The following is a 14,416-nucleotide window of genomic DNA, read 5'->3' on the forward strand; positions in this document are numbered from 1 at the left end:
CAAGATCTCAGTGATCACTTGCCTCCATCGGGGTCTATACCAGCTCACGGATACTTTTATTATATACTGAAACATTCACTTCTTTTGCTTTGTCTGAATTAAGATGTTTCTCAATTACAATGCATGCTTTTGAGTTGATGTTTTATGAGAAAGGGGAGAATGAACAGTGTTTAAAACCAGGTAATTTGGGTTCATATTATACTGTGATTGAACCTGACCTCACAATCAAGTACCAAACTCGAAATTGAGGAATTTGTGAAAATTATGTAAATATGTTCATAGGACCCTTATCCTATTTACCATGTTAACAATAAGAGGCTTCAGACCATAAATCAAAAGCTAATATAAATTTCTAATTTAAAAATATTATTTTAATAATTAGCTATCTCAATGAGAAAGTAATTGGACCAAACTAAATGAACTGATGATAGATAAAATAATAAATTGTGAAGAAGAATTGTTAATGAATAGAAAATTAGCTATGGATGAAGACATCAAAAAATAAAATAAATAGAATAATAAAATAAATGTAAATCAAAACACCGATAGGGAATCAGGTAATATACATCACTTAAGAAAGCAAGTAGGTGTTGTGAACAATGATACTCATTCTCACAGGTTACTATAGGTTATTGTTTAAATCAGTGAATTCACTTTGGAAAGGAAATTATTGATAGAAACAAAAGCCCTAAAGAACCTTAATCAACTGATATGTATCATAACCCAATAATTTCATTTTAGGTGTCTGTCTTACATAAGTGCCCATCAAATAACCTTGCTTCCTGATACTAAGGAAGATTTGAACTGCTAACTCAGCCACTTGAAACCACCAGCTATTCCTCATTAAAAGGATGAGGCTGTCTACCCATTAAGGAGTTACAGTCTCAGAAACCTGTAAGGACAGTTCTCTTCTGTCTCACAGGGTTGCAGTGACTGAGAATGGGCTCGTTGACATTCAGCGTGAGCAATCTTTATGAGAGAACAGCATCAGGCCTTTCCTCTTCAATACCAAATATCAGCCTGTACACTAGCAGCCTGGTGCAAACTAAAGGCACGTAAGTGACAGCTCGCAGTTAGCCTGGTGTAAAACCAAACTAACCGAAACTGAATGGTTACTTATACTGACTCCCACTCTTCCCATCCCTCTGTACCAGGGAACAATTACTAAGGATTGATCTTTATGCCTCAAGTTGCAAGATCGAAAGATTCTGTGGGCAAAAGATTGAATAATTCAGGAAGAATCAAGGGCAGATAGAATACAGTCACTGTACCAAAAAGAACTGGTTGACCTTCAACTATTTCAAGTAGCATATGAGCAAAAGCCAATGGGGCTGAAGGAAAGACTTCCAGCTGAACTGAAAGCACTAGACAAAAACAATGCTCCAGGAATTGATGAAATGCCAATTGAAATATGTCAACAGGCTTATGAAGCACTGGAGGAAGACTTGAAACTCTTACTGATGAAGATCAAATAGTGCAGCCTTCAGTATGGATTATAACTCAATGTAATGAAGACCCAAATCCTCACTTGTGGACTAATAGATAACAACATGATACCCTGAGAAAAGGTTGAAGTTGCCAAAAATTGCATCTTGCTTGGATCCACAAGCCATACTCATGGAAGCAGTAGTCAAAGATCAAAGGACAGATTCCATTGGGTAATCTGTTGAACAAGACTGCTTTAGAGTATAGCAAAGCAAGGATGAGACATTGAAGGCTAAGGGGCACCTGACAATATCTATTATCTCTTGTACATGTGAAAATTGGACATTGAATAAAGAAAAATGAAGAAGAATTGATGCCGAACTATGGCCAGAAAGTTACTTAGAGGCAAGATGGCTAGACTTTGTCTCACATATTTTGGACATGTTGTCAGTAGAGCTAAGTCCCTGGAGAAGGGCATCATGCTTGGTAAAGTAACAACAACAACAACAACAAAACCCCCAAACTCACTGCCATCACCTCAATACTGACTCATAGTGACCTCCTGTGGGTGTCTGAGACTTAACTGTTTACAGGAGTAGAAAGCCCTTTCCTCCCCCTGTGAAGCTGCTGGTGGTTTTGAACTGCAGATCTCGAGGATCCCAGGTCAACGTGTAACCATTAAACTACCAGGGTTCCTCTGGTAAAATAAAAGGGCAGTAAAAGAGGAAGGCCTTCAATTAGATGAACTGACAGAGTGGCTGAACAATTGTGACGACGGCACAGAGTTGGACGGTGTTTCATTCTATTGTGCATAGAATCGCCACTACTTCGTATCACCTCACAACAAACAACATGCATTTGCCTATTCCAGGTAGCCTACATTAGTGAAAACATGTCAATTTTTGTTAGACAAATTCAATACGTGATCTAGATTTTTCATGTTCTATAATCTGCTACTCAGAATACATTAAACTCTATTATGAGCACCAATGGTCTCCAGTCTCATATCAACAGGCATAGATTATGTTGGATACTCCTATTTCATATTACTAGGTTAATAGTTACAGTTTTTATGATTTTTAAAATTGAATAGATAGAAAAATGGCTAAACAAGTATGAGGTAGTTAGTTTATTGTGCCAATCTGGCCGATAAACACATGTGTTAATTGAAGGGTGGAGGGATAAATGGCTCCATGATCCTCACCTTTCTAGTTCTCACCTCTCTTACTTTCTGATGGTTGGATCAGGGTGCAGCTGCCTTAGCCAGTTCCCTGATTCAGCTGGCAAGGCTCACTTCCTGCAAGACATCCCCCAGAAGAAGCCGCCTGGATCTACTCCAATGCAGCCCTGGGTGCTGGAGTAGCTGTCTGGAGACCCCGGCCAGTGCTGAGATGTTTACACATTCACTGACTCAGCTTTCCTCCTGCAGTCAGCATCATTGCATCTGTTTTGTGAGATGGAGGAGGACTTTTTGGACTGGTGTTGGACATATGGGTTAATGGGTTAATATTGGACTTGTGGGCTTGGGCAGTACTGGGTTCTTGATGAGTACTTAACCTTTATATAAAACTCTCTCTTATACATGAGTTTCTGTGGATTTGTTTCTTTGAAGTACTCAAGACTAACACAAAGTCTAAAATTATCCCCCAAACCAATATAGTGTTCATGATGTTTTTATAAAGAAAGTCTGACTACATTCATGTCTTAAAGCAAATCTACTTCTTTTTGAGTTGTAGATATTTTTTGTACTTGTTCTTTCATTTAGCTAACTTATCAAGGAAATTATAATCGACATTTTACTGCAAATGAAACACTGATTGGATTTCTCTTCATGTCTTATTATTCTATATTTTTTAATAAAATAAACCTCCCTTAGAGAGGCAGGCTATTTTAGACATATTTAAAAAAAATAAAGAACCAATTATTTAGATCCAAGCCAAAATACATTTCCCCCCTGGAGCAATTATATGGCTTTATATCCATGGTGTAGAAAATAAAATAATCTCAAATGTATAGAACTGTGTATTAAATATTGTCCACACATTGCTCTGAGTTAACTAAATTCTCAGCAGTGCTAATTAAGATTACTTGATAAAATGTTTAAACAACACAGTGAACATGACCCTTACTTCACCTTTGAATCCCATAGGTCAAAATTTTGCTCATGTCTTGGATACCTTGCATTCATCTTTTGCTCTTAGACTAAAATTCATTAGTAAAATATTTCAGGAAGTCATCCAGTTTTACTTATTGTATTTTGGAAATGATCCAGAAACTATGGAGATACATGTTTAGTCGAGTCCATAGAGTTTTACTTTTTGCATTCATTAGGAAATGATGCTTACTTAACCTTAAATGACACCTGCACTCAGGACACCATTTCTGAACCTAAGTAATCAAAAAACTTGTTGAGTTTTATTTAATTTGTTGATATTGATAAAATTATTTTTAGATCTTAAATCAGTGTGACTTGGGATCTGTAAAATTCACCTTCACATCACTGAAAATGATACCAGAATGACTGAATTGTTTTGAAAGCTCCTCTTTCTCACTTTTCTATGTCCTCTTTATATAACACCACTAAACCTTCAGCTATTACCACCAACATTTACTGAAGCCTGGCCAATGCTGTAGTCGGTCTAGCACAACATAATGCAGAGCTTGGATGTAAAGACACTGACAGTTAGCAAGCATTTTAATAGGACACGGAGGTTCCCTGTGGGAATGAAAGGCACCCTGGTGCTACAGTAGTTAATTCTCAGCGGCTAGCTCAAAAAAAAAAAAAAGCCAAAAAGCTCCTATTAATGCTATTTTAATAAATAACAAGGAAAAGGCATGATTTAAAAAAAAAAAAAAAGCCAATTCAAACCAACCAGCTGTTCCATTTGAGAAAGATCTAGAAATCTGTTTCTGTTTCATGGAAATCCTATGGGACAGTTATACTACATCTTATATGGCAGCTATTTCTCAGATTCATTTCTATGACAATGAATTTGGTTTGGTTTGGTGGATTGGGGAGTCATGCAGACATGAGTGTTAGCACTGGTATATAATGATAAAGACCACAAGATAAGACATGGATAGAGATAGCAGTTGCTTCCTTGAATCCCAAGATTGAGCAGCCTTACCACAAGGGGACAAGAAGGGAAGGGAAGGGAAGGTCATTTCTGAACCACACATGTGACTACTTGGAGAAATAAACAGCAGATCTCATGTTGAAGAAAACATCAGTCAGAAGAGCTAGTTGAATGGAAAATACTATGAGAAAAGTCACAGGAAAGGAAACTGGAAAACTAATTTGTGACCCAAACCAAATGATCTTCAAGGCTTTGATTAGAAGTTTGGAAGCTTCATTATCTTTTCATTCAATGCTCCATGAACTTTTGAAGCCCTCACTATCCATTCTTAATAACCAGCTTTTGCAAAATTCTAAGCAGGCACAGTCTGAAAAGATATCAAGATAGTAAAAGCTGTACAACTTGCTGAACAATCAGAAGTGGTACCAAGAGAGCAAGAGCTGTGTATAAGTCGACTTTGAACAACTGCTACCACCAATGAGGAACGCAACTCATATAGGCACCTTGGAAGTCAGCCTGGCTTTCCTTACAAAGCTACGAAAAGACTTCACCTATTAAACTGAAAAGTCAAAAATGTATGGCCACACAAAACCTGCATGCAGGTATCTATAGATCCGTTAATAGGTGAATTGGTAAACAAACAGTGATGCATTTGTTCAATGGAAAGTCATTCGGCGATGAAAGGAAGTGACCTGAGGGAGTGGTGCAAGATGGTGAAGTCAGTGGATGCTCTCATTTACTCCCCAGTAACTAACCCCTGAACATACAGCGAGGGGTCTGAACTTCAGGTGGCAGGTGAGGAGCTGGAGAGTCCAAATGAGGCCAGAAGAGGGTGAGAGGAGCCGTGGGCAGAGTTCAGATGCTGGAACATCCGCTCACTCCCATCAAGAGCAATATCCCAAGTGGAGACAACAGGAATGGGAGGCAAACTGAAGAAGATGTAGGCCCATCGTTTAAGGAGGTGCATATTGCTCTTGGGAGGTTGAAGTTCACACAATTGGAAAATGGGGAGGGAAGGGAGGCCATGGGGCTGTGAGAGAAGGCTGTTAAGTTTTGCTGAGGTCTGAGCCCTGGTGGTGTAGTGATTACCCGTCGGGCTGCCTGCAATCCACATGGTGGGCCATTTCAGACCACCAGTAGCTCTGCAGGAGAAGAGCTGGCTGGACTTTCTCCTTCCGTTACTAGCTACTGTCTCTGAAGCCAACCCACAGGGGTTCACTCTGAGCACGCATTGGCTCTGTGGCCGGGAGGTTGGTTTGGTTTTTGAGGACTGGAACGTTCTACAAAGCCATCAGAACAAGATGCTGCCTTCCTGTTAGCAACCCAGAGGCTAAATGACTGGCTGCACAGCTGAATACACTTTCTTAGCCAATAAAACATGGGGAGACATCATCTGGCGTTGTCTGCTTCAGCCAAGATCCATCCATAGACACGTTGTGATAAATGTCACTGAGCCATTTGGGTATGAAATGGCCAAATAGAAACCTAACTCGCTAGGTAAACTTTCACCCCAAACTCAATAAAATAGCATAAGGAAAGAAATTATGACGTTATGCACCCCACCCCCAACAAATGACAGAAGCATATGTATATCCCTGGATGTAAAAAACTAGCAGTAACACCTGTGAAAGCTGGAATTGATGTAAGGTGGAAAAACAGTAAGAGAAGGAAGACAATGATGCCGACTGCCAGCACTGAGATGCTTACACGTTCACTGATTCAGCTTTCCTCCTGCAGTCAGCGTCATTGTGTGTGTTTTGTGGGATGGAGGAGGACTTTGTGGATTGGTGTCCGACATATGGGTTAATGTTGGACTTCTGGGCTTGGGCAGCACTGGGTTGGGATGTTTTCTTGACCTTTATATAAAACTCTCTCTTATACGTATACGTTTCTGTGGATTTGTTTCTCTAATGTACCCAGACTCACACAATTGGTATTGGATATATGGGCTAATATCAGACTTATGGACTTGATCTGGACTGGGATGTTTTCTCAATATTCAATTGTCCTTGTATTTTTCACTACAACAAGTAATCAGAAAGTGGTGAGGTAGCACCCTGTCCAATGTGGAAAGCTTTCTAGATCCTGAAAAGTCAGGTAGTTCCGTTGAACTCTGCCCTCCCAGGTTTCCCTGTGTGTGTTAGTTCGTGCAGACTAGAGAAACAAATTCATAAACATGCATATGTGTGTAAGAAAGAGCTTTATATACAAGACCAATTGTATATTAAGAAAACATCTCAGCCCAGTCCAGATCAAGTCCATAAGTCTGATATTAGCCCATATGTCTGGTACCAATCTATAAAATTCTCTTCAGACGCATGAAACATATGTAATGATGCCAAATGCAGGAAGATCACAGGCCAGTGGGTGGAAAGTCGTGTGGATTCAATGGCGGTGGAAGCATCTCAGCACTGGCGTGGGTCTCCACGTGGCTTCTCCAGGTCCAGGGCTCTCGCTGCCATCAGCATCGCCCCATGTGTCTTGTCAGTAGAGAGTCTCTCAGGGAGTGAGTGTGTGTCCTGCCTCCAAGGAACTATGTTTCTCCTTAGCACCTCCAAATGAGGTCATCAAGCTGCAATCTGCTTGACAGGCTAAACTCCACCCCTTTACTCTTCATTCTCTCAAATCTACAGCAGATTATATAACTACCACACTGTGTCTGCTTCCAAATATAGGTCATTCTGGAAAAGGCCGAACTATCCAGCCCCTCTAGTCAATCCCATTCCCATCAAGTCCATTCCAGCTTGAAACAGCCCTATGTGCGAGAGGGGGACTGCTCCGTAGGGTTTCTAAGGCTGTAACTCTCTACAGCTTTGTTTTTGCCTTAGAGTGGCTGTGGGGGTGGGGTTTGAATTGCCTCCCTGATGCTTAGCTCCCCATCAAAACTATAGCGACAGTAATAACAGTAGTTGGTGTCAGGAGCCCAGGGAGAGGGGAGAGTGATACAAAGGTGGAGCAAAAGTATTTTAAGGGCCATGAAATATTTTGTAGGATACCCGGATGGTGGAAGCATGACATAGTGCCTTTGCAATTAAGACACTAGTTTGACTCTCTTCATGTCTTTTAATTCTGTTATAAACACAATGTTGAATCCTAAGGTACAAGGGGTCTTGGGGGTTCTGGGGATTAGGCATTAGGCTGCTAAGCAAGAGGGCAGCTGTTCAGATTCATCAGCCTCCAGGCTGGCTGCCCCTGTACAGATGTGCAGTCTCATAACTAGATAGGGTCACTATGAGTCAGAATTAATGCAACAGCAGTAGGTTAATGCAAGCTGTGGGCTGGAAAGAATACTAAGATACTGATATTGATGTATTCACTGTAACATACGCCACACTAGTCCAAGATGGCAGTCATAAGATATGCAGCAGTGGGGGTGGGGATGGGGGTGCGGGTAAAGGAGTGGTGTTCCCTCTACATTCTTTGTGATTTTTCTGTAAACGAAGACTTCTCTAAACCATGAGGAGTGTTAAAAAAGTAATATGTTTAATAGTGTAGAACCTATCAAAAGCATTCCACTTTAAAGAAAATATTGACAATAGACATTTGTTGTTTTTTCCCCAGTGGGGGAGACATCTGAGGTTTGCCCAGAAGCAACGGACTTTTTGTGTGACAACAAGAAGTGTCTTGCATCCCACCTTGTTTGTGACTATAAACCAGACTGCTCTGACAGGTCGGATGAAGCTCACTGCGGTAAGTCTGTTTGCACAGATTTTAACCTAGCCCATCAGCACTGATGGCGTCATGTGGACGGGAAGTCTTGTTTTCATGGACTGCGGCAGATTGCCTTATAGCCCAAAGAGTTCCACAAGAAAGAGCCCAAGATTAGCTCTTTCTCACCTTTCACATTTGTGGTTCAGTGAAGAACTTTTATACGGCCTTTCAAGACATGGTCTTATAATGTGCACACAATGATTGATGGGTACTATGCAAACTGAGTGACTATGAAGGGGATTGAGTGACTGACCAAGGGGATGGGTCGGTTCATAGTCCTAGAGGGGAGCCAATGCCTTGAAACTGACAAGCTGTTTTCTGACATAAGGGACAATCCTATAGAGGTTGAGGTGTATGTTACTAACTTAAAGAAGTGTCTGGAATGTACCATGTCCTTGGCAAGGAGGGTTTAGGGCCCCGGCTCTTAGACCCTTATCAGCCCAGAAGACAGAGTGAATACTGAAGACCACACGAGACTGAAGTAGTGGACCTGCCCAACCAACAGAGGAAACACCGAGCACCATGAGCAGGAGGGGTAGGGCAGAGAGGGTCAGGAGACACTGCAGGGGTCTTCGTACTGCAGCTGTGGCCAGGCAAGGGCTAGGGGGGCTCCAAAGTGGAACAGGAGAGTGGTGATAGCCAGACACAGTGGCTGACTTCACACTCAGCGTGTTGACCTAGAAACATAAAAATCGCCTGGGTAATTTGGAGAAAGGTGTTTTTCCCCTCAAGAATCTTGCTATTGTTCAATGTTTGTTTTTGTTTGTTTTGACCTTCATATTACTTTTTTTTTAAATCATTTTTTGGGGGGCTCATACCCCTCTCATCACCATCCATCCATCCATCCATTGTGTCAAGCACATTTATACATCTGTTGCCATCATCATTTTCAAAACATTTTCATTCTACTCGAGCCCTTGGTATTGGCTCCTCTCTCCATGTTTGTTTTCTATAAATATTAACAATGGCCTTGACAGGGCCTGCATGTTGCATCTCCTATGTCCACTTTGATAACAGATGAAGAGAGTACCCCATAGAATAGTTAATGCCCAGGTGTTTACCTGTCCTTTCCTTCCAAGTCCAAAGGCAGCCTGGAAGTTTGAAACACAGCCTATTTGTAATGTGCCGTGCCTTCACACAGACATTGAAAGTGGAGCAACTGATTTTTGTGAGACACGGAAGCTGTCACCTGTCTATAGCAAAGCATATTACCAATATTAGCCACCATGTAATTGTATGGAACTGCATATATATGTATAAGAAAAAGCTTTATATCAAGAAGCAATTGTATATCAGGAAAACATCCCAGCCCAGTCCAACTCAAGTCCATCAATCCGATCTGAGTCCGAGTCCCACTTCAGACTCATGCAGTCATATGCAGTGATGCAGAATGCAGGGAGATCCCAAGCTAGTGGGTGCCAAGTCCCCTGGACCCTATGGTAGTGGACACATCTCTAGGGCTCTGGCAAGTCCCAGCTTGGCTCGCCAGCCAGAAGGTGAAAGCAGAGAGAGGGGGGAGGTTCGGAGGGCCCCCTTATGAGAAGGTCACACCCACAAGGAGGAACCATCATGCGGTGACCTGATGGACAGGCCACACTCCACCCCTACACTTCTATAGCTTCACGTTGATACGAAATTATGGAACTACACAACCAATACATGTGAGATACAGCAGAATCAGTGCCTCGGGAACATTATGGTATTATTTAATACATACATTTAAAAAGAAGAAGGTCTGACATCAATAATCTAAGGTTTCCTTAGGATAAAGGAGAGAATAAACTATATGTCATTTAAAATGAGCAAATACTTAACTCTAGGATTTTTTCCCCTATGTCTTACTGATGAGCTTTTATTCAGAACTATGATGATCTATAGGCAACCTAGTACAGTTATCTTTGCATTATACAAACTGTGTTAAAAATGCATGGCCTAAAATACCATTTTAATGGCCTTGCCTGCTAGTTTTAGCATCTGTGTTTATTCTTGGCTGTTTGTTTGCTGGGTTGTGTGTTTCATTTCTTTTGCTTCTCTTTATGGGTTTCCTGCACCTCTAAAAACTTGGTAAATTTTTTGATGGTTTTGTTTTTTTAACCTGGAATCTAGATTGTATGTGTTTTAACTTGCTCAGTTCTATATATTTTTATATTCTCTAAAATATTTTGAAGTTTTATTCTGGGATGCAGCTGAGTTACTTAGTCATAGCTGGGTCCTTTGACTCTCTTACGTTTATGTAGAAACAGAGTCTTACTCAGTCAACAATGGATTATTATATGCAGAGGCATATCCATCCTGTGTCAACCACGACCCACTGCCATTGAAATGATCCCCACTCACTCCACCCTGGTAGGACCCTTCAGAATTGATCCTTGGACTTTCTGAGGCTGTGGATGTTGATGGGAGCAGACAGCCTTATTTTTTTTCTCCTGGACCGAGAAGAAGCTGATGGGTTTGAACTGCTTCCTTTAGGTTGTCAGCCAAACAAGGACCCCACTATTATCGTTTGTGAATCAGGAGTGTTTGCTAGTCCGGATGGTGGCGGAAGCATGCAAGGGGATCTTCTGCAGATCCCTGCTTTGTGTCATAGGGGCTTCTCTCTCCTCGTCAAGGCTCTGTCGTAAGAACTCTCATTACCTTAGTCTCTAAGGACAGCAACTCGCCTCCTTCTCACTTCAGGTAGCCCACTGCGCTCTGCCTGGCTGCACGTTTCCTGTGCTATGTAGCCATGAACTTTCTTAAGACAGTAAGCGGGGAGAGTTGGAAGGTTCACCTCATTTGTTGTTATTCCTCGGAGATGATGACGTGCGTGCTGTATAATGTCTTGAGGACCATAAGGTCTAAGATTTGTTCACTTCAGGCTAGAAATTAAACTGTGTGTCATTTACTTTATCTGAGCCAGATGTGGAAGGCTGATAGTCTATAACAAAGTTAAATGTGCACTCTCTATCTATATTATCCAGCAAAACTCTTTTTGGCCATGTACCCAAGACAAATCACAATAGGTACATACACAAATCCTTGTGCTCGGATATTCAAAATAATATTATTTTTAATGGCCCAAACATGTAAACAGCCACATAAGAAACAGTACACCTGGAACATTAGTCGACAGTAATACGAATAAATTACTGAAATATAGATAAACGTCAAAGCAGATTCAAAATGGAAAACTTAGGTTAAAATATTGCTCTTTCATTTTCTTTAGATACTGTTTTAAAAAGTCAAACCTATTGTGCAAAAAAGAAAAATATGTTACTGATGCTCAGGAGTTGGCTGCTGAGGACATGGAGTGACAGCAGTGGGTCACCTGAGAGCTATTAGAATAGATTAAAGACTACGCATAGTTCAGTAATAGCTGGAGTCCTGTAGGCAATGTTGTTGTTAGGTGCTGTCTAGTCAGTTCTGATGCACGTGACCCTGTGTGCGATAGAGTGAACCACTGCCCGGTCCCACACTGTCCTCACAATGGCTGCTCTGTTTGAGTCCTTTGTTGCAGCCACTGTGCCAATCCGTCTTGTCCAGGGCTTTTCTCTTCACTTCTCCTCTCCTTTCCCAAGCATGATGTCCTTCTCCAGAGACTGGTCTTTCCTGATAATATGTTATAAACAAAACCAAATAAAGGAAGATCATTCCTACAAAACATGAGTATAAATGCACAAAACCTCAAGAAAATGCCACAAAATTGAACCCAACTTTTAAAAATAATGATATACCATTTCTAAGTGGTTCAAGAACTCTGTTTCAACATTTGAAAACCAATTTATCTGCTCTGCCACATCAATAGGCAAAGAAAGAAAAATAATATGTTCATACAATTGATGGAGGAAAAGCATTTGGTAAAATGCAACACACAAAGAGGATTGCTGTCTTTCTAAAAGCTTTCTAGCCCCTTCAAAGCAAGGACATTGAAAACACACACCCCTGCAAACTACAGTTGACATTATACTTAATAGATGGGGAACTGAATACTTCATCTTTAAGATTAGAACAAACCGTGCCCTCTGCTACCTCCTGTTCAACATGGAACTAGGAAGCATAGTGCAATAAGGTAAACAAGAGAAGAAAAGAAAATGTATAAACAAAAGCAAAGGAAATTAAATTATCTTTTTTTATTTTTCAGATAACATGACTATCATTGTTGAAAGTTTTACAAATTGGGTGAAATAAGTCCTAGGACAAATGAACAAGCATTGCAAAATCGTAGGGTATAATAATGCTATTGCTTTTATATAAACTAACAATGAACAACAGGAATATTATATTAAAAACATAATATCTTCTACAATAACATCAACATTGAGATATTTTGAAACGCATCTAACATAGGCTCTGTGTGTTTAAAATGATAAAATTTTGGAAAGGAAAAACACTTAAATACCCCAGTAAATACCCTCAAGTTCATAGGTGGAAAGACAAAATATAATGCTAATAATTCCCAACTGGACCTACACTTCCAACCCAAATCCCAGGAAATTATGTCATAGCTTTAAACTGATTTTAAAGTTTACATGGAAGGGTCACATCGCTGAAAATAGCAAACACAATACTGAAGAACAAAACTGAAGTATTGCCACGACTCAACTTTGAGAAGTACTATAACACTACATTCATCAAGACAACATGGTAATTGGAAGAATGAACACACATAAATGCAGTAGAATAAAGGATCTGAAAACAGACGTTTACGTAGGTTGTCAACTGATCTTTGACAAGGATCAAAGACAATTAAAGGAGGAAGGATCGTCTTTCAACAAATGGTACTGGGAAAATCGAGCAGATGTTTGAACCCAAAGAAGAAAATGAAAATGATTGAAGGATCTAGACACAGACCTTTTCAAAATTTAACATAAAAACTGTAAAATTCCTACGGCACATATCAGAGGCAAAGTTTGTGACCTTCATATTGGCTAATAACAAAAGAAAAGAAAAAAGTATTAAGCCTAACTTGATGAAAATTAAAAACTTCTATTTTGCAAAAGATGTGATAAACAGAATGAAAAGGCTGGTGACACCTTCTTGAATTGGTCACTGAAGATAAATGTGTGTAAGTGATTGTGGTGAAGAAAGTGGATGGTGCCTGGCTATCAATCAGAATCATGTGTGGGGTCTTAAAGGTCTTTGTATTCAAACAAGCGGTCATGTAGCAAGGAATCATCTAAGTCCACATTGGAAGAAACACTCCAGCATGTGTGATCCAAATATGTCAAAGGAAATTTTAGCAAAGCTAAAATTGTAAACACCCAGTTGTGAAACATTGTGGAGTATGGTGGAAACCCAAAACTCATCTGAAAAATGACTAGCTAGGATGGCCACCTGAAGTTGGACATATTTCTTGTGTAACATTTTTAATTTTATTGATGAATTTTTCTTACTTTTTAACTGCATCTTTATTAAAAATGATTGAAGTGCTTTTATTATTATTATTATTATAAGGTGCTATTGAAATGAATAGAACCCATATCAATTTGGCTTTGTTTAAAAAATTTTAAAGGCAGAGATGTGGGTGTGGGGGGGCTGTTTGTTCCTTAGGTAAAAGGGACAGGACCAACACATTAAATGTAAAAGGTCTTGGGAGGATGATAACAGCACGTCCCGGGGAGCTAATTGAAACAATGTTGGACCGTTCCTCCATCTGAGAGAAAACAGACACGTTGGCCTTGTTCCCTGGCCAAGGCTGCAAAAGGCAGCCACATGCAAGTCTTATCAATGTTTTCATGTTCCCAGACTCATCCTCCCCTCCTATGAGTAACTTGGTTGAAGTGTTATTGCTTCTTTATATACCTTAGAAATTGCCTTTATGTAATTCCTGGCATTAGCATGCTAGCAACATGATTCATGGAGCATACAAGTTCACCACTGATAAAGCTCTGGGCTCTGGAGGGTCTGCTTCAGAGATACCTGCAATTCATATATATATATATATATACACATATACAGGTGACAGTCTGAAAGAATATTTTTGCTAAGAAAATTCAATCAAGGGCTTGTATCCAAATTATACAACTACTATAGAGTCACTATGAGTCAACATTGACTCAAAGGCTATGAATTTTGAGTTTGAGTTTTTATAATACTATAAAACAAAACTCACTGCCATTGAGTTGATGCTGACTCATAGTGACTCTCTAGGACAGAGTAGAATTGCTTTGAAACTAACTCTTTATGGGAGTAGAAAGTCTTATCTTTTTCTTGCGGAGCATCTG

The 14,416-nt window shown here is 40.1% G+C and overlaps 1 protein-coding gene across 1 annotated transcript in view; it reads left to right on the forward strand.

Moving 5' to 3' along the window:
* Positions 1-14,416, forward strand: part of MALRD1 (MAM and LDL receptor class A domain containing 1) — an 819,322-nt gene that overhangs the window by 547,715 nt on the left and 257,191 nt on the right. Inside the window, 1 exon segment of the mRNA XM_013008119.2 lies at positions 8,064-8,192. Coding sequence (XP_012863573.1) covers positions 8,064-8,192 — 129 coding nt within the window.

Source organism: Echinops telfairi, unplaced genomic scaffold, assembly GCF_000313985.2.
Source record: "Echinops telfairi isolate 266 unplaced genomic scaffold, ASM31398v2 ScPeMD7_7473;HRSCAF=8511, whole genome shotgun sequence".
NCBI classification, from domain to species: Eukaryota; Metazoa; Chordata; class Mammalia; order Afrosoricida; family Tenrecidae; genus Echinops; species Echinops telfairi.